The sequence below is a fragment of the Oncorhynchus nerka genome, linkage group LG16, assembly GCF_034236695.1.
Source record: "Oncorhynchus nerka isolate Pitt River linkage group LG16, Oner_Uvic_2.0, whole genome shotgun sequence".
In the NCBI taxonomy this organism is placed as follows: Eukaryota; Metazoa; Chordata; class Actinopteri; order Salmoniformes; family Salmonidae; genus Oncorhynchus; species Oncorhynchus nerka.
This window is the reverse complement of record NC_088411.1, coordinates 49,451,215-49,472,146: the sequence shown is the minus strand read 5'-3', so window position 1 is coordinate 49,472,146 and position 20,932 is coordinate 49,451,215. Positions and strand designations below refer to the sequence as shown.

The window sequence follows — 20,932 nt, the reverse complement described above, 5'->3', positions numbered from 1 at the left end:
CTTAACGCTGCCGCTAACACCTTAGCACTGCCGCTAACACCTTAACACTGCCGCTAACACCTTAACACTGCCGCTAACACCTTAGCGCCGCCCGCTAACACCTTAACACTGCCGCTAACACCTTAGTGCTACCGCTAACACCTTAGTGCTGGGCCTTAAGGGAAGTTCTCCTACATGGAGAAGTCTCTCTGGCTTCTATTTGAATGTCTTACCCATGGAACGGCTCTAATGAACTCATGATAAGGAGCCATAGAGGAAACAGGCTTCTAAGAAGAATAAGACCACGATGTACAGTGGAGTTGTGTTGATGTTTCTGTCACTGTGTGATGTTGTGGTTGATGTTTCTGTCACTGTGTGATGTTGTGGTTGATGTTTCTCTCTCACTGTGTGATGTTGTGGTTGATGTTTCTCTCTCACTGTGTGATGTTGTGGTTGATGTTTCTCTCTCACTGTGTGATGTTGTGGTTGATGTTCTCTGTCACTGTGTGATGTTGTGGTTGATGTTTCTGTCACTGTGTGATGTTGTGGTTGATGTTTCTGTCACTGTGTGATGTTGTGGTTGATGTTTCTGTCACTGTGTGATGTTGTGGTTGATGTTTCTGTCACTGTGTGATGTTGTGGTTGATGTTTCTCTCACTGTGTGATGTTGTGGTTGATGTTTCTCTCACTGTGTGATGTTGTGGTTGATGTTTCTGTCACTGTGTGATGTTGTGGTTGATGTTTCTGTCACTGTGTGATGTTGTGGTTGATGTCTCTGTCACTGTGTGATGTTGTGGTTGATGTTTCTGTCACTGTGTGATGTTGTGTTGTGGTTAACGTTTATGTGATTGTTGCTCAGCATGTTTCTCTGTGTTTCTCTGTCCACAGACGAGGTGATTGAGAATGAGACTCCTGGGTCCTTGAACAACCAGTTGTCCTGGAAACAAGGCCGTCAGCTCCTCAGACAGTGAGTTACTATACCACTACCACTACCACTAACCCTGGAAACAAGGCCGTCAGCTCCTCAGACAGTGAGTTACTATACCACTACCACTAACCCTGGAAACAAGGCCATCAGCTCCTCAGACAGTGAGTTACTATACCACTACCACTAACCCTGGAAACAAGGTCATCAGCTCCTCAGACAGTGAGTTACTATACCACTACCACTACCACTAACCCTGGAAACAAGGTCATCAGCTCCTCAGACAGTGAGTTACTATACCACTACCACTAACCCTGGAAACAAGGTCATCAGCTCCTCAGACAGTGAGTTACTATACCACTACCACTAACCCTGGAAACAAGGTCATCAGCTCCTCAGACAGTGAGTTACTATACCACTACCACTAACCCTGGAAACAAGGCCATCAGCTCCTCAGACAGTGAGTTACTATACCACTACCACTAACCCTGGAAACAAGGTCATCAGCTCCTCAGACAGTGAGTTACTATACCATACCACTACCACTACCACTAACCCTGGAAACAAGGTCATCAGCTCCTCAGACAGTGAGTTACTATACCACTACCACTACCACTACCACTAACCCTGGAAACAAGGTCATCAGCTCCTCAGACAGTGAGTTACTATACCACTACCACTAACCCTGGAAACAAGGTCATCAGCTCCTCAGACAGTGAGTTACTATACCACTACCACTACCACTAACCCTGGAAACAAGGTCATCAGCTCCTCAGTGAGTTTCTATTATATTGCCATGGCTCCAATACAACTAGGGAATATACAGGCTCTCTGTTACATCAACAGAGTTCCACCCCAACTCTCCAGAGGACCATCATGACCCCCTACAGAGATGCTTTCAAGCTGAAGTTATACAACCGTAGTTATACAAGACATACACATAATGAATGCAAAGATATTGCATTTGACCTTTAGTGTCTCCTCAGAATTACCTCAGACAGACTCCAGTCAAAACGGCTTTTCAGCGGCTCTGGCGGCTCCTCTTTTCAGACTGGCCGTTGTGTAGTCTGCATGGCAGTGTCACACTTAGACTCGTTGTCTGAGACAAACAGTACTGCTCTACCTTGCTGCCAGACAGACAGGCCTTTCTAAGGTGGCGCCGGAGCAGAAGGAGGACGTTTTACTTGAACCGATTGTGTTTTTTTGTTCGTTTATCTGCGTTGTTTGTAACTTTATTTTTTTACTCATTTTCCGCTACCGTCTCTTATGACCGAAAATAACTTCTGGACATCAGGTCTGCGATTACACACCACGGACAGAATCCTTTTTCTTCTTTCACCACTCTGACGAACACGAGGCGGAGGATAAACGGCTCCCTTGGGAACAGGCCCCGACCCCCTTGGGAACAGGCCCCGACCCCCTTGGGAACAGGCCCCGACCCCCTTGGGAACAGGCCCCGACCCCCTTGGGAACAGGCCCCGACCCCCTTGGGAACAGGCCCCGACGTGCTTTTACACCTGCATTGCTTGCTGTTTGGGGTTTTAGGCTGGGTTTCTGTACAGCACTTTGAGATATCAGCTGATGTACGAAGGGCTATATAAATACATTTGATTTGATTTGATTTGACTCCAGTGGTCTGCGTGAAGAGGAGGCGGAGAAAGAGATGACGGGGGGCGGACTGCCTTCTGAGGAGTCGAAGGTGATTGAATAAACCCCCACTTCCCCAATTCTGCTCGCAAACATGCAATCTTTGGACAATATCATGGACGAGTTACGGGGAAGATTAAACTACTAACTGGACATTAAAAACGGTAACATCTTATATTTCACGGAGTCGTGGCTGAACGACGACAACATCAACATACAGCTGGCTGGTTATACGATGTACCGTCAGGATAGAACAGTGGCGTCTGGTAAGACAAGGGGAGGCAGTCTGTGTATTTTTGTATTTTTGTAAACAACCACTGGTGCACCATATGTAAGGAAGTCTCGAGCTATTGCTCACCTGAGGTAGAGTATCTCATGATAAGCTGTAGACCACACTACCTACCGAGAGAGTTCTCATCTGTGTTCTTCATAGCTGTTTACATACCACCCTCAGTCAGAGGTTGGGACTTTGATAGCATTGAATGATTGATATTCCGCCAATAAGAAAACGTTCACCCAGAGGCGGCGCTCCTCGTAGCCGGGGAGCCAGCCAGTCAACCAGCCAGTCAGCTAGCCAGCCAGTCAAAGTCAGCTAGCCAGCCAGTCAAATCAGTTTTACCTCATTTCTATCAGCATGTTAAATGTGCAACCAGAGGGAAAAAGAACTCTGGGACCACCTTTACTCCACACACAGAGACGCATACAAAGCTCTCCCTCGCTCTCCATTTGGCAAATCTGATGATAAACCTCCTTATTACTGCTAAAAAGGAAAAATGAAAGCAGAAAGTACCTTAGAGGACACCAGTGTAATGATGCTGGTTATGTGTTAGAGGACACCAGTGTAATGATGCTGGTTATGTGTTAGAGGACACCAGTGTAATGATGCTGGTTATGTGTTAGAGGACACCAGTGTAATGATGCTGGTTATGTGTTAGAGGACACCAGTGTAATGATGCTGGTTATGTGTTAGAGGACACCAGTGTAATGATGCTGGTTATGTGTTAGAGGACACCAGTGTAATGATGCTGGTTGTGCGTTAGAGGACACCAGTGTAATGATGCTGGTTGTGCGTTAGAGGACACCAGTGTAATGATGCTGGTTGTCTTGTCTTCAACACAGCTGAGATGGTTATGTGTTAGAGGACACCAGTGTAATGATGCTGGTTATGCGTTAGAGGACACCAGTGTAATGATGCTGGTTATGTGTTAGAGGACACCAGTGTAATGATGCTGGTTATGTGTTAGAGGACACCAGTGTAATGATGCTGGTTATGTGTTAGAGGACACCAGTGTAATGATGCTGGTTGTGCGTTAGAGGACACCAGTGTAATGATGCTGGTTGTGCGTTAGAGGACACCAGTGTAATGATGCTGGTTGTCTTGTCTTCAACACAGCTGAGATGGTTATGTGTTAGAGGACACCAGTGTAATGATGCTGGTTATGTGTTAGAGGACACCAGTGTAATGATGCTGGTTATGTGTTAGAGGACACCAGTGTAATGATGCTGGTTATGCGTTAGAGGACACCAGTGTAATGATGCTGGTTATGTGTTAGAGGACACCAGTGTAATGATGCTGGTTGTGTGTTAGAGGACACCAGTGTAATGATGCTGGTTATGTGTTAATGAGATGTGTTAGGACACCAGTGTAATGATGCTGGTTATGTGTTAGAGGACACCAGTGTAATGATGCTGGTTATGTGTTAGAGGACACCAGTGTAATGATGCTGGTTGTCTTGTCTTCAACACAGCTGAGATGGTTATGTGTTAGAGGACACCAGTGTAATGATGCTGGTTATTTGTTAGAGGACACCAGTGTAATGATGCTGGTTATTTGTTAGAGGACACCAGTGTAATGATGCTGGTTGTGTGTTAGAGGACACCAGTGTAATGATGCTGGTTATGTGTTAGAGGACACCAGTGTAATGATGCTGGTTGTCTTGTCTTCAACACAGCTGAGATGGTTATGCGTTAGAGGACACCAGTGTAATGATGCTGGTTGTGTGTTAGAGGACACCAGTGTAATGATGCTGGTTATGTGTTAGAGGACACCAGTGTAATGATGCTGGTTATGTGTTAGAGGACACCAGTGTAATGATGCTGGTTGTGTGTTAGAGGACACCAGTGTAATGATGCTGGTTATGCGTTAGAGGACACCAGTGTAATGATGCTGGTTGTGTGTTAGAGGACACCAGTGTAATGATGCTGGTTATGCGTTAGAGGACACCAGTGTAATGATGCTGGTTGTGTGTTAGAGGACACCAGTGTAATGATGCTGGTTGTGCGTTAGAGGACACCAGTGTAATGATGCTGGTTATGCGTTAGAGGACACCAGTGTAATGATGCTGGTTATGTGTTAGAGGACACCAGTGTAATGATGCTGGTTATGTGTTAGAGGACACCAGTGTAATGATGCTGGTTGTGTGTTAGAGGACACCAGTGTAATGATGTCTGTCTTTCTCTCTGTCAGCAGGTTTGATCGGAGGAAATATACATCTGTAATATAAATGTCCTTGTGTGATTTAAAGGAGATCTTCACCAGACCCGAAGGCTCTGTCTCCTCTCCTGTGTCATGTTGTGTGCATCTTTCTCTCCCAGCAGTCTGACTCAACTGACAGTAGTGGGAGGCGTAGGGTCAAGCTCCTCCTGGGACTAAAAAACACTCACACAGCCTGTCTAATGTGTCCAGGTATCTCCGGGAGGTGGGGTACACAGACACCATCCTGGATGTGAAGGCGCGCAGGGTGCAAACCCTGCTGGGTCTGGCCGGAGACGGAGGTGGCCCTGTGGAGAGGACGGCCAACGGAACAAACACGCGCACCAGAGGAGGGTAAGTTAACACACCTCACTGTCAATACACACACAGGATGGTACCCCCACAGGATGGTACCCCCACAGGATGGTGCCCCCACAGGATGGTACCCCACAGGATGGTGCCCCCACAGGATGGTGCCCCCACAGGATGGTACCCCCACAGGATGGTACCCCCACAGGATGGTACCCCCACAGGATGGTGCCCCCACAGGATGGTGCCCCCACAGGATGGTACCCCACAGGATGGTGCCCCCACAGGATGGTACCCCCACAGGATGGTACCCCCACAGGATGGTACCCCCACAGGATGGTACCCCACAGGATGGTGCCCCCACAGGATGGTGCCAATGATAGCATTACTAGAAGGGAGAAAATACCTCAGACCAATAATATAATTCTTGTCATTCTATTTCTATGGCCCCAACCTAGAGAAACTGATATGTAAGATGGAGAGGTCAAGATGGTGGATCAGGCCCCAACCTAGAGAAACTGCCTTGATATTGTTAGGACAGCTAGGTCCGTGTTGCCTCTGGCAGAGTGAACCAGTGTGTGTGTGTGTGTGTGTGTGTGTGTGTGTGTGTGTGTGTGTGTGTGAGAGCAGGAATACAGAGCAATCTGAGTCCAGTGTTGTACAGGAGGCCTTCAGGTTCATAGAAAGCTCTGCAGCTGACTACAGTGATGAAGATGATGATGAAGACGGTTCAGGGAATGACAGGACTATCATGGAACAGACAGGACCTACAGGGACGGTAAGGTGCACACACACACACACACACACACACACACAGATATGCATCACACACACACAGACATGCATCACACACACACACACACACACACACACACACACACACACACACACACACACACACACACAGATATGCATCACACACACACACACACACACAGATATGCATCACACACACACACAGATATGCATCACACACACACACACACACACACTCACAGATATGCATCACACACACACACAGATATGCATCACACACACACACACACACACACACACACACACTCACAGATATGCATCACACACACACAGACATGCATCACACACACAGATACGCATCACACACACACTGATATGCATCACACACACACTGATATGCATCACACACACACAGATATGCATCACACACACACACAGATACGCATCACACACACTCACAGATATGCATCACACACACACACAGACATGCATCACACACACACACAGACATGCATCACACACACACACAGATATGCATCACACACACACAGACATGCATCACACACACACAGACATGCATCAGACACACACAGACATGCATCAGACACACACAGACATGCATCAGACACACACAGACATGCATCACACACACAGACATGCATCACACACACAGACAAACGCTTAGCTAAATCGTTTTACTTCTGAAGTTCATGATAATATCAGTCAATTAACAGAACTGATCTGACAATATCAGAATGGATTTCTGTCTGCTGGCAGTCACAATATGCCTCAATGTCTCTGCCTCCTTCTCTGTCTCTGCCTCTGTCTCTGTCTCTGTCTCTGCCTCTGTCTCTGTCTCTGCCTCTGTCTCTGCCTCTGCCTCTGTCTCTGTGACTGTCTCTGTCTCTGTCTCTGTGACTGTCTCTGCCTCTGCCTCTGCCTCTGCCTCTGTCTCTGTCTCTGCCTTCTTCTCTCTCTCTGTCTCTGTCTCTGCCTCCTTCTCTGTCTCTGTCTCTGCCTCCTTCTCTGTCTCTGCCTCCTTCTCTGTCTCTGCCTCCTTCTCTGTCTCTGCCTCCTTCTCTGCCTCCTTCTCTGTCTCTGCCTCTGTCTCTGCCTCTGTCTCTGTCTCTGTCTCTGCCTCCTTCTCTGTCTCTGTCTCTGTGTCTGTCTCTGTCTCTGTGTCTGTCTCTGCCTCCTTCTCTGTCTCTGTCTCTGCCTCCTTCTCTGTCTCTGTCTCTGCCTCCTTCTCTGTCTCTGCCTCTGTCTCTGCCTCCTTCTCTGTCTCTGCCTCTGCCTCTGCCTCTGTCTCTGCCTCCTTCTCTGTCTCTGCCTCCTTCTCTGTCTCTGCCTCCTTCTCTGTCTCTGCCTCCTTCTCTGTCTCTGCCTCTGTCTCTGCCTCCTTCTCTGTCTCTGCCTCCTTCTCTGTCTCTGTCTCTGCCTCTGTCTCTGTCTCTGTCTCTGCCTCCTTCTCTGTCTCTGCCTCCTTCTCTGTCTCTGCCTCCTTCTCTGTCTCTGTCTCTGCCTCCTTCTCTGTCTCTGCCTCCTTCTCTGTCTCTGCCTCCTTCTCTGCCTCTGTCTCTGTCTCTGTCTCTGCCTCCTTCTCTGTCTCTGCCTCCTTCTCTGTCTCTGCCTCCTTCTCTGTCTCTGCCTCCTTCTCTGTCTCTGTCTCTGCCTCTGTCTCTGCCTCCGTCTCTGCCTCTGTCTCTGTCTCTGTCTCTGCCTCCTTCTCTGTCTCTGTCTCTGTCTCTGCCTCCTTCTCTGTCTCTGCCTCCTTCTCTGTCTCTGCCTCTGTCTCTGCCTCCTTCTCTGTCTCTGTCTCTGCCTCCTTCTCTGTGTCTGTCTCTGTCTCTGTCTCTGCCTCCTTCTCTGTCTCTGCCTCCTTCTCTGTCTCTGCCTCCTTCTCTGTCTCTGCCTCCTTCTCTGTCTCTGCCTCCTTCTCTGTCTCTGCCTCCTTCTCTGTCTCTGCCTCTGTCTCTGCCTCTGTCTCTGCCTCTGTCTCTGCCTCCTTCTCTGTCTCTGCCTCTGTCTCTGTCTCTGTCTCTGCCTCCTTCTCTGTCTCTGCCTCCTTCTCTGTCTCTGCCTCCTTCTCTGTCTCTGTCTCTGCCTCCTTCTCTGTCTCTGCCTCCTTCTCTGTCTCTGCCTCCTTCTCTGTCTCTGCCTCTGTCTCTGTCTCTGTCTCTGTCTCTGCCTCCTTCTCTGTCTCTGTCTCTGCCTCCTTCTCTGTCTCTGCCTCCTTCTCTGTCTCTGCCTCCTTCTCTGTCTCTGCCTCCTTCTCTGTCTCTGCCTCCTTCTCTGTCTCTGCCTCCTTCTCTGTCTCTGCCTCCTTCTCTGTCTCTGCCTCCTTCTCTGTCTCTGCCTCTGTCTCTGCCTCTGTCTCTGCCTCTGTCTCTGTCTCTGTCTCTGCCTCCTTCTCTGTCTCTGTCTCTGCCTCCTTCTCTGTCTCTGCCTCCTTCTCTGTCTCTGCCTCTCTCTGCCTCCTTCTCTGTCTCTGTCTCTGCCTCCTTCTCTGCCTCCTTCTCTGCCTCCTTCTCTGTCTCTGCCTCTGTCTCTGCCTCCTTCTCTGTCTCTGTCTCTGCCTCCTTCTCTGTCTCTGCCTCCTTCTCTGTCTCTGCCTCCTTCTCTGTCTCTGCCTCCTTCTCTGTCTCTGCCTCTGTCTCTGTCTCTGCCTCTGTCTCTGCCTCTGTCTCTGCCTCTGTCTCTGTCTCTGCCTCCTTCTCTGCCTCTGTCTCTGTCTCTGCCTCTGTCTCCTTCTCTGTCTCTGCCTCCTTCTCTGTCTCTGCCTCTGCCTCTGTCTCTGCCTCTGTCTCTGCCTCCTTCTCTGTCTCTGTCTCTGCCTCTGCCTCCTTCTCTGTCTCTGCCTCTGTCTCTGCCTCCTTCTCTGTCTCTGTCTCTGCCTCCTTCTCTGTCTCTGTCTCTGCCTCTGTTTCTGTCTCTGTCTCTGCCTCTGCCTCTGTCTCTGCCTCTGTCTCTGCCTCCTTCTCTGTCTCTGCCTCTGTCTCTGTCTCTGCCTCTGTCTCTGCCTCCTTCTCTGTCTCTGTCTCTGCCTCCTTCTGTCTCTGTCTCTGTCTCTGCCTCCTTCTCTGCCTCTGTCTCTGTCTCTGCCTCCTTCTCTGTCTCTGTCTCTGCCTCCTTCTCTGCCTCCTTCTCTGTCTCTGTCTCTGCCTCTGTCTCTGCCTCCTTCTCTGCCTCCTTCTCTGCCTCCTTCTCTGTCTCTGCCTCCTTCTCTGTCTCTGCCTCTGTCTCTGCCTCCTTCTCTGTCTCTGCCTCCTTCTCTGTCTCTGCCTCTGTCTCTGTCTCTGCCTCTGTCTCTGCCTCTGTCTCTGTCTCTGTCTCTGCCTCTGTCTCTGTCTCTGTCTCTGCCTCTGTCTCTGCCTCCTTCTCTGTCTCTGCCTCCTTCTCTGTCTCTGCCTCCTTCTCTGTCTCTGTCTCTGCCTCCTTCTCTGTCTCTGCCTCCTTCTCTGTCTCTGCCTCCTTCTCTGTCTCTGTCTCTGTCTCTGTCTCTGCCTCTGTCTCTGCCTCTGTCTCTGCCTCTGTCTCTGTCTCTGTCTCTGCCTCTGTCTCTGCCTCTGTCTCTGCCTCCTTCTCTGTCTCTGCCTCCTTCTCTGTCTCTGTCTCTGTCTCTGCCTCTGTCTCTGTCTCTTAGATAGTGAGGAAGAAGCCATCATCTGCCCTGTCCACCAGTATGGACACAAGTGAGGACCCAGACACTGAGGATGCACTGAAGGGCTTTGACTTCCTGTCTGGTCCAGATGATATGGACACATCACCTGAGTCCCGCAGCGCAGGGAACGGGACCAACTGGGGTGAGTTACACACGTAAATAAACAAGGTTAAAACCTGTCCCTCTGACTAAAATATTAGCACCCTGGTAGACTAGTGTTCAGGTCACTGTCAACCTGGTAAACTGTAGTGTTCAGGTCACTGTCAACCAACACCCTGGTAGACTAGTGTTCAGGTCACTGTCAACCAACACCCTGGTAGACTAGTGTTCAGGTCACTGTCAACCTGGTAGACTAGTGTTCAGGTCACTGTCAACCTGGTAGACTAGTGTTCAGGTCACTGTCAACGTGGTAGACTAGTGTTCAGGTCACTGTCAACCTGGTAGACTGTAGTGTTCAGGTTCACTGTCAACCAACACCCTGGTAGACTGTAGTGTTCAGGTTCACTGTCAACCAGCACCCTGGTAGACTGTAGTGTTCAGGTCACTGTCAACGTGGTAGACTGTAGTGTTCAGGTCACTGTCAACCTGGTAGACTGTAGTGTTCAGGTTCACTGTCAACCAACACCCTGGTAGACTGTAGTGTTCAGGTCACTGTCAACCTGGTAGACTGTAGTGGTCAGGTCACTGTCAACCTGGTAGACTGTAGTGGTCAGGTCACTGTCAACCTGGTAGACTGTAGTGTCCAGGTCACTGTCAACCTGGTAGACTGTAGTGTCCAGGTCACTGTCAACCTGGTAGACTGTAGTGTCCAGGTCACTGTCAACCTGGTAGACTGTAGTGTTCAGGTCACTGTCAACCAACACCCTGGTAGACTAGTGTTCAGGTCACTGTCATCCTGGTAGACTGTAGTGTTCAGGTGACTGTCAACCTGGTAGACTAGTGTTCAGGTCACTGTCAACCTGGTAGACTGTTGTGTTCAGGTCACTGTCAACCTGGTAGACTGTAGTGTCCAGGTCACTGTCAACCTGGTAGACTGTAGTGTTCAGGTCACTGTCAACCTGGTAGACTAGTGTTCAGGTCACTGTCAACCTGGTAGACTAGTGTTCAGGTCACTGTCAACCTGGTAGACTGTAGTGTTCAGGTCACTGTCAACCTGGTAGACTAGTGTTCAGGTCACTGTCAACCTGGTAGACTGTAGTGTTCAGGTCACTGTCAACCTGGTAGACTGTAGTGTCCAGGTCACTGTCAACCTGGTAGACTGTAGTGTTCAGGTCACTGTCAACACGGTAGACTAGTGTTCAGGTCACTGTCAACCTGGTAGACTGTAGTGTTCAGGTCACTGTCAACCTGGTAGACTGTAGTGTTCAGGTCACTGTCAACCTGGTAGACTGTAGTGTTCAGGTCACTGTCAACCTGGTAGACTGTAGTGTTCAGGTCACTGTCAACCAACACCCTGGTAGACTGTAGTGTTCAGGTCACTGTCAACCAACACCCTGGTAGACTAGTGTTCAGGTCACTGTCAACCTGGTAGACTAGTGTTTAGGTCACTGTCATCCTGGTAGACTAGTGTTCAGGTCACTGTCAACCTGGTAGACTGTAGTGTTCAGGTCACTGTCAACCTGGTAGACTAGTGTTCAGGTCACTGTCAACCTGGTAGACTGTAGTGTTCAGGTCACTGTCAACCTGGTAGACTGTAGTGGTCAGGTCACTGTCAACCTGGTAGACTGTAGTGTTCAGGTCACTGTCAACCTGGTAGACTGTAGTGTTCAGGTCACTGTCAACCTGGTAGACTGTAGTGGTCAGGTCACTGTCAACCTGGTAGACTGTAGTGTTCAGGTCACTGTCAACCAACACCCTGGTAGACTAGTGTTCAGGTCACTGTCATCCTGGTAGACTATAGTGTTCAGGTCACTGTCAACCTGGTAGACTAGTGTTCAGGTCACTGTCAACCTGGTAGACTGTTGTGTTCAGGTCACTGTCAACCTGGTAGACTGTAGTGTCCAGGTCACTGTCAACCTGGTAGACTGTAGTGTTCAGGTCACTGTCAACCTGGTAGACTAGTGTTCAGGTCACTGTCAACCTGGTAGACTAGTGTTCAGGTCACTGTCAACCTGGTAGACTAGTGTTCAGGTCACTGCCAACCTGGTAGACTAGTGTTCAGGTCACTGTCAACCTGGTAGACTGTAGTGTTCAGGTCACTGTCAACCTGGTAGACTGTAGTGTCCAGGTCACTGTCAACCTGGTAGACTGTAGTGTCCAGGTCACTGTCAACCTGGTAGACTGTAGTGTCCAGGTCACTGTCAACCTGGTAGACTGTAGTGTTCAGGTCACTGTCAACCCGGTAGACTAGTGTTCAGGTCACTGTCAACCCGGTAGACTGTAGTGTTGAGGTCACTGTCAACCTGGTAGACTGTAGTGTTCAGGTCACTGTCAACCTGGTAGACTGTAGTGTTCAGGTCACTGTCAACCAACACCCTGGTAGACTGTAGTGTTCAGGTCACTGTCAACCAACACCCTGGTAGACTAGTGTTCAGGTCACTGTCAACCTGGTAGACTAGTGTTTAGGTCACTGTCATCCTGGTAGACTAGTGTTCAGGTCACTGTCAACCTGGTAGACTGTAGTGTTCAGGTCACTGTCAACCTGGTAGACTGTAGTGTTCAGGTCACTGTCAACCTGGTAGACTGTAGTGTTGAGGTCACTGTCAACCTGGTAGACTGTAGTGTTCAGGTCACTGTCAACCTGGTAGACTGTAGTGTTCAGGTCACTGTCAACCTGGTAGACTGTAGTGTTCAGGTCACTGTCAACCTGGTAGACTGTAGTGTTGAGGTCACTGTCAACCTGGTAGACTGTAGTGTTGAGGTCACTGTCAACCTGGTAGACTGTAGTGTTGAGGTCACTGTCAACCTGGTAGACTGTAGTGTTCAGGTCACTGTCAACCTGGTAGACTGTAGTGTTCAGGTCACTGTCAACCTGGTAGACTGTAGTGTTCAGGTCACTGTCAACCTGGTAGACTGTAGTGTTCAGGTCACTGTCAACCAACACCCTGGTAGACTGTAGTGTTCAGGTCACTGTCAACCTGGTAGACTGTAGTGTTCAGGGCACTGTCAACCTGGTAGACTGTAGTGTTCAGGTCACTGTCAACCTGGTAGACTGTAGTGTTCAGGTCACTGTCAACCTGGTAGACTAGTGTTTAGGTCACTGTCATCCTGGTAGACTGTGGTGTTCAGGTCACTGTCAACCAACACCCTGGTAGACTAGTGTTCAGGTCACTGTCAACCAACACCCTGGTAGACTAGTTTTCAGGTCACTGTCAACCTGGTAGACTGTAGTGTTGAGGTCACTGTCAACCTGGTAGACTGTAGTGTTCAGGTCACTGTCAACCTGGTAGACTGTGGTGTTCAGGTCACTGTCAACCAACACCCTGGTAGACTAGTTTTCAGGTCACTGTCAACCTGGTAGACTGTAGTGTTCAGGTCACTGTCAACCTGGTAGACTGTAGTGTTCAGGTCACTGTCAACCTGGTAGACTGTAGTGTTGAGGTCACTGTCAACCTGGTAGACTGTAGTGTTCAGGTCACTGTCAACCTGGTAGACTGTAGTGTTCAGGTCACTGTCAACCAACACCCTGGTAGACTGTAGTGTTCAGGTCACTGTCAACCAACACCCTGGTAGACTAGTGTTCAGGTCACTGTCATCCTGGTAGACTAGTGTTTAGGTCACTGTCATCCTGGTAGACTAGTGTTCAGGTCACTCTCAACCTGGTAGACTGTAGTGTTCAGGTCACTGTCAACCTGGTAGAATGTAGTGTTCAGGTCACTGTCAACCAACACCCTGGTAGACTGTAGTGTTCAGGGCACTGTCAACCTGGTAGACTGTAGTGTTCAGGTCACTGTCAACCTGGTAGACTGTAGTGGTCAGGTCACTGTCAACCTGGTAGACTGTAGTGTTCAGGTCACTGTCAACCTGGTAGACTGTAGTGTTCAGGTCACTGTCAACCTGGTAGACTGTAGTGTTCAGGTCACTGTCAACCTGGTAGACTGTAGTGTTCAGGTCACTGTCAACCAACACCCTGGTAGACTGTAGTGTTCAGGTCACTGTCAACCTGGTAGACTGTAGTGTTCAGGGCACTCTCAACCTGGTAGACTGTAGTGTTCAGGTCACTGTCAACCTGGTAGACTGTAGTGTTCAGGTCACTGTCAACCTGGTAGACTGTAGTGGTCAGGTCACTGTCAACCTGGTAGACTGTAGTGTTCAGGTCACTGTCAACCTGGTAGACTGTAGTGGTCAGGTCACTGTCAACCTGGTAGACTGTAGTGTTCAGGTCACTGTCAACCTGGTAGAATGTAGTGTTCAGGTCACTGTCAACCTGGTAGACTGTAGTGTTCAGGGCACTGTCAACCTGGTAGACTGTAGTGTTCAGGGCACTCTCAACCTGGTAGACTGTAGTGTTCAGGTCACTGTTAACCTGGTAGACTGTAGTGTTCAGGTCACTGTCAACCTGGTAGACTGTAGTGTTCAGGTCACTGTCAACCTGGTAGACTGTAGTGGTCAGGTCACTGTCAACCAACACCCTGGTAGACTGTAGTGTTCAGGGCACTGTCAACCTGGTAGACTGTAGTGGTCAGGTCACTGTCAACCTGGTAGACTGTAGTGTTCAGGTCACTGTCAACCAACACCCTGGTAGACTGTAGTGTTCAGGTCACTGTCAACCTGGTAGACTGTAGTGTTCAGGGCACTGTCAACCTGGTAGACAGTAGTGGTCAGGTCACTGTCAACCTGGTAGACTGTAGTGGTCAGGTCACTGTCAACCTGGTAGACTGTAGTGTTCAGGTCACTGTCAACCTGGTAGACTGTAGTGTTCAGGTCACTGTCAACCTGATAGACTGTAGTGTTCAGGTCACTGTCAACCTGGTTGACTGTAGTGTTCAGGTCACTGTTAACCTGGTAGACTGTAGTGTTCAGGTCACTGTCAACCTGGTAGACTGTAGTGTTCAGGTCACTGTCAACCTGGTAGACTGTAGTGTTCAGGTCACTGTCAACCTGGTAGACTGTAGTGGTCAGGTCACTGTCAACCTGGTAGACTGTAGTGGTCAGGTCACTGTCAACCTGGTAGACTGTAGTGGTCAGGTCACTCTCAACCTGGTAGACTGTAGTGTTCAGGTCACTGTCAACCTGGTTGACTGTAGTGTTCAGGTCACTGTTAACCTGGTAGACTGTAGTGTTCAGGTCACTGTCAACCTGGTAGACTGTAGTGTTCAGGTCACTGTCAACCTGGTAGACTGTAGTGTTCAGGTCACTGTCAACCTGGTAGACTAGTGTTTAGGTCACTGTCATCCTGGTAGACTGTGGTGTTCAGGTCACTGTCAACCAACACCCTGGTAGACTAGTGTTCAGGTCACTGTCAACCAACACCCTGGTAGACTAGTTTTCAGGTCACTGTCAACCTGGTAGACTGTAGTGTTGAGGTCACTGTCAACCTGGTAGACTGTGGTGTTCAGGTCACTGTCAACCAACACCCTGGTAGACTAGTTTTCAGGTCACTGTCAACCTGGTAGACTGTAGTGTTCAGGTCACTGTCAACCTGGTAGACTGTAGTGTTGAGGTCACTGTCAACCTGGTAGACTGTAGTGTTCAGGTCACTGTCAACCTGGTAGACTGTAGTGTTCAGGTCACTGTCAACCAACACCCTGGTAGACTGTAGTGTTCAGGTCACTGTCAACCAACACCCTGGTAGACTAGTGTTCAGGTCACTGTCATCCTGGTAGACTAGTGTTTAGGTCACTGTCATCCTGGTAGACTAGTGTTCAGGTCACTCTCAACCTGGTAGACTGTAGTGTTCAGGTCACTGTCAACCTGGTAGAATGTAGTGTTCAGGTCACTGTCAACCAACACCCTGGTAGACTGTAGTGTTCAGGGCACTGTCAACCTGGTAGACTGTAGTGTTCAGGGCACTGTCAACCTGGTAGACTGTAGTGGTCAGGTCACTGTCAACCTGGTAGACTGTAGTGTTCAGGTCACTGTCAACCTGGTAGACTGTAGTGTTCAGGTCACTGTCAACCTGGTAGACTGTAGTGTTCAGGTCACTGTCAACCTGGTAGACTGTAGTGTTCAGGTCACTGTCAACCAACACCCTGGTAGACTGTAGTGTTCAGGTCACTGTCAACCTGGTAGACTGTAGTGTTCAGGGCACTCTCAACCTGGTAGACTGTAGTGTTCAGGTCACTGTTAACCTGGTAGACTGTAGTGTTCAGGTCACTGTCAACCTGGTAGACTGTAGTGTTCAGGTCACTGTCAACCTGGTAGACTGTAGTGGTCAGGTCACTGTCAACCTGGTAGACTGTAGTGGTCAGGTCACTGTCAACCTGGTAGACTGTAGTGTTCAGGTTACTGTCAACCTGGTAGACTGTAGTGTTCAGGTCACTGTCAACCTGGTAGACTGTAGTGGTCAGGTCACTGTCAACCTGGTAGACTGTAGTGTTCAGGTCACTGTCAACCTGGTAGACTGTAGTGGTCAGGTCACTGTCAACCTGGTAGACTGTAGTGTTCAGGTCACTGTCAACCTGGTAGAATGTAGTGTTCAGGTCACTGTCAACCTGGTAGACTGTAGTGTTCAGGGCACTGTCAACCTGGTAGACTGTAGTGTTCAGGGCACTCTCAACCTGGTAGACTGTAGTGTTCAGGGCACTCTCAACCTGGTAGACTGTAGTGTTCAGGTCACTGTTAACCTGGTAGACTGTAGTGTTCAGGTCACTGTCAACCTGGTAGACTGTAGTGTTCAGGGCACTCTCAACCTGGTAGACTGTAGTGTTCAGGTCACTGTTAACCTGGTAGACTGTAGTGTTCAGGTCACTGTCAACCTGGTAGACTGTAGTGGTCAGGTCACTGTCAACCAACACCCTGGTAGACTGTAGTGTTCAGGGCACTGTCAACCTGGTAGACTGTAGTGGTCAGGTCACTGTCAACCTGGTAGACTGTAGTGTTCAGGTCACTGTCAACTAACACCCTGGTAGACTGTAGTGTTCAGGTCACTGTCAACCTGGTAGACTGTAGTGTTCAGGTCACTGTCAACCTGGTAGACTGTAGTGTTCAGGTCACTGTCAACCAACACCCTGGTAGACTAGTGTTCAGGTCACTGTCAACCTGGTAGACTGTAGTGTTCAGGTCACTGTCAACCTGGTAGACTGTAGGTCACACTGTCAACCTGGTAGACTGTAGTGTTCAGGTCACTGTCAACCTGGTAGACTGTAGTGTTCAGGTCACTGTCAACCTGGTAGACTGTAGTGTTCAGGGCACTGTCAATCTGGTAGACTGTAGTGTTCAGGTCACTGTCAACTAACACCCTGGTAGACTGTAGTATTCAGGTCACTGTCAACCTGGTAGACTGTAGTGTTCAGGTCACTGTCAACCTGGTAGACTGTAGTGTTCAGGTCACTGTCAACCAACACCCTGGTAGACTGTAGTGTTCAGGTCACTGTCAACCAACACCCTGGTAGACTAGTGTTCAGGTCACTGTCAACCTGGTAGACTGTAGTGTTCAGGTCACTGTCAACCTGGTAGACTGTAGTGTTCAGGTCACTGTCAACCAACACCCTGGTAGACTGTAGTGTTCAGGTCACTGTCAACCTGGTAGACTGTAGTGTTCAGGTCACTGTCAACCAACACCCTGGTAGACTAGTGTTCAGGTCACTGTCAACCAACACCCTGGTAGACTGTAGTGTTCAGGTCACTGTCAACCTGGTAGACTGTAGTGTTCAGGTCACTGTCAACCTGGTAGACTGTGGTGTTCAGGTCACTGTCAACCTGGTAGACTGTAGTGCTCAGGTCACTGTCAACCTGGTAGACTGTAGTGTTTTTAATGAATAACTGCACATCACTTGTATTTACTACCTTAAATAATATAAATATAATATTCATTATTTTACACACACTAACTATTATATATTTGATTGTTTCATTCTGAAACCTGTTGAAACACGTCATTTCACGTCATTTTTCTGTTATTTTTCTCTGGTGTTTTTTGTTCAGATTGCAGATTGTTGATAGAGATTTGGTGTCCATCACCATAATCCACCAACTCATTACTTTAGACGTATTACTTGTCTCTACCCCTCTGTAGCCTGTCTCTACCCCTCTGTAGCCTGTCTCTACCCCTCTGTAGCCTGTCTCTACCCCTCTGTAACCTGTCTCTACCCCTCTGTAGCCTGTCTCTACCCCTCTGTAACCTGTCTCTACCCCTCTGTAGCATGTCTCTACCCCTCTGTAGCCTGTCTCTACCCCTCTGTAGCCTGTCTCTACCCCTCTGTAGCCTGTCTTTACCCCTATGTAGCCTGTATTATGTTCCATTGTGTGTTCTAAGTCTGTGGTAATCAGGTCTTTTCCACCTCTGTGTTCAAATTTATTTATATAGCCCTTCGTACATCAGCTGGTATCTCAAAGTGCTGTACAGAAACCCAGGTTTTGTGTAGAGGCACGGTGGCTATGAAAAACTCCCTAGAAAGGCCAAAACCTAGGAAGAAACCTAGAGAGGAACCAGGCTATGTGGGGTGGCCAGTCCTCTTCTGGCTGTGCCGGGTGGAGATTATAACAGAACATGGCCAAAATGTTCAAATATTCATAAATGACCAGCATGGTCCAATAATAATAAGGCAGAACAGTTGAAACTGGAGCAGCAGCACGGCCAGGTGGACTGGGGACAGCAAGGAGTCATCATGTCAGGTGGTCCTGGGGCATGGTCCTAGGGCTCAGGTCCTCCGAGAGAGAGAAAGAAAGAGAGAAGGGGAGAATTAGAGAACGCACACTTAGATTCACACAGGACACCAAATAGGACAGGAGAAGTACTCCAGATATAACAAACTGACCCTAGCCCCCCGACACATAAACTACTGCAGCATAAATACTGGAGGCTGAGACAGGAGGGTTCAGGAGACACTGTGGCCCCATCCGATGATACCCCCGGATAGGGCCAAACAGGAAGGATATAACCCCACCCACTTTGCCAAAGCACAGCCCCCACACCACTAGAGGGATATCTTCAACCACCAACTTACCATCCTGAGACAAGGCTGAGTATAGCCCACAAAGATCTCCACCACGCCACAACCCAAGGGGGGGCGCCAACCCAGACAGGAAGATCACATCAGTGACTCAATGTTGGTCTTTCAAAGGAATTTACCATTTTGTCACATGCTTTGTGAACCATACAGTTTTTATTTTAACCAAAACCTGGAAAATGGATTAGAAAGATTGCAAGAAATAAAGATTGATAAAAAGAAAGATAGAAAGATGGACAGAGTGGTTTTGGTTAAGGATTGTCTCCACAGTGACTTGTCCATGTGGGGGGGGGGGTCTCTGAGCTCCTTGTGACTCCTAAAGGTCTACACTCCTTGGGGTATTCTCCTTCCCTTTCAACTCCTTTATAACTATTGAAATAGTATCTGGGCTTAGCGACTTTTACTGGAGGGACTATCCAAGACCAGGGCAAACCCTCCTGGACAGTAGGAATTGGTTGCTACTTCATTCCTGGTCACATCTAGATCCTGGACAGCCTCTCCTATCGCTCTGGTTTTGTCCCCCTGTAGAGGAGGAGCAGCAGACTGCCATGTCAGGGGCCTGGGACATGGACCAGGGTCTGATATCCAAACTCAAAGAGGAGTACAGGAAGGAACGCAAGGGGAAAAAAGTAGGGCAGAGTAAGTCCTCTCTCGATGCCTCCTCCTCCTCATCTTCCTCTTCTCTCTCTGTAGAGTAAGAAAAATATAAACAAAAGCCTTATATCAAGAACAAGCATCTTGTTATTTTACTGAGGCTGCTCTTTCATAGCTCTGTCTTCAACTCCCTTAATTCCATATCTCTGTCTTCAACTCCCTTAATTCCATAACTCTGTCTTCAACTCCCTTAATTCCATATCTCTGTCTTCAACTCCCTTAATTCCATATCTGTCTTCAACTCTCTGTCTTCAACTCCCTTAATTCCATATCTGTCTTCAACTCCCTTAATTCCATATCTCTGTCTTCAACTCCCTGTCTTCAACTCCCTTAATTCTACAACTCTGTCTTCAACTCCCTTAATTCCATATCTCTGTCTTCAACTCTCTGTCTTCAACTCCCTTAATTCCATAACTCTGCCTTCAACTCCCTTAATTCCATAACTCTGTCTTCAATTCCCTTAATTCCATATCTCTGTCTTCAACTCCCTTAATTCCATAACTCTGTCTTCAACTCCCTTAATTCCATATCTCTGTCTTCAACTCCCTTAATTCCATATCTCTGTCTTCAACTCTCGGTCTTCAACTCCCTGTCTTCAACTCCCTTAATTCCATAACTCTGTCTTCAATTCCCTTAATTCCATATCTCTGTCTTCAACTCCCTTAATTCCATAACTCTGTCTTCAACTCCCTTAATTCCATATCTCTGTCTTCAACTCTCGGTCTTCAACTCCCTGTCTTCAACTCCCTTAATTCCATAACTCTGTCTTCAATTCCCTTAATTCCATATCTCTGTCTTCAACTCCCTTAATTCCATAACTCTGTCTTCAACTCCCTTAATTCCATATCTCTGTCTTCAACTCCCTTAATTCCATATCTCTGTCTTCAACTCTCGGTCTTCAACTCCCTGTCTTCAACTCCCTTAATTCCATAACTCTGTCTTCAACTCCCTTAATTCCATATCTCTGTCTTCAACTCTCGGTCTTCAACTCCCTGTCTTCAACTCCCTTAATTCCATAACTCTGTCTTCAACTCCCTTAATTCCATATCTCGGTCTTCAACTCTCGGTCTTCAACTCCCTTAATTCCATATCTCTGTCTTCAACTCCCTTAATTCCATATCTCTGTCTTCAACTCCCTTAATTCCATATCTCTGTCTTCAACTCTCGGTCTTCAACTCCCTGTCTTCAACTCCCTTAATTCCATAACTCTGTCTTCAATTCCCTTAATTCCATATCTCTGTCTTCAACTCCCTTAATTCCATAACTCTGTCTTCAACTCCCTTAATTCCATATCTCTGTCTTCAACTCTCGGTCTTCAACTCCCTGTCTTCAACTCCCTGTCTTCAACTCCCTTAATTCCATAACTCTGTCTTCAACTCCCCCTTAATTCCATATCTCTGTCTTCAACTCTCGGTCTTCAACTCCCTGTCTTCCATACTCTGTCTTCAACTTAATTCCATACTCTGTCTTCAACTCCC

The 20,932-nt window shown here is 48.4% G+C and overlaps 1 protein-coding gene across 3 annotated transcripts in view; it reads left to right on the top strand.

The window, feature by feature from the left end:
* The window catches only part of LOC115125706 (striatin-like), an 82,709-nt gene that overhangs the window by 43,834 nt on the left and 17,943 nt on the right, over positions 1–20,932 (top strand). For 2 of the 3 annotated variants that reach the window (XM_065002722.1, XM_065002721.1), the window contains exons 4-7: positions 868–946; positions 5,238–5,378; positions 5,964–6,111; positions 9,733–9,892. In XM_065002722.1, the coding sequence (XP_064858794.1) occupies positions 868–946; positions 5,238–5,378; positions 5,964–6,111; positions 9,733–9,892 (528 nt within the window). Of the gene's footprint in view, positions 1–867; positions 947–5,237; positions 5,379–5,963; positions 6,112–9,732; positions 9,893–19,328; positions 19,440–20,932 lie in introns of all 3 variants that reach the window. The other variant, XM_065002720.1, reaches the window with a different exon arrangement.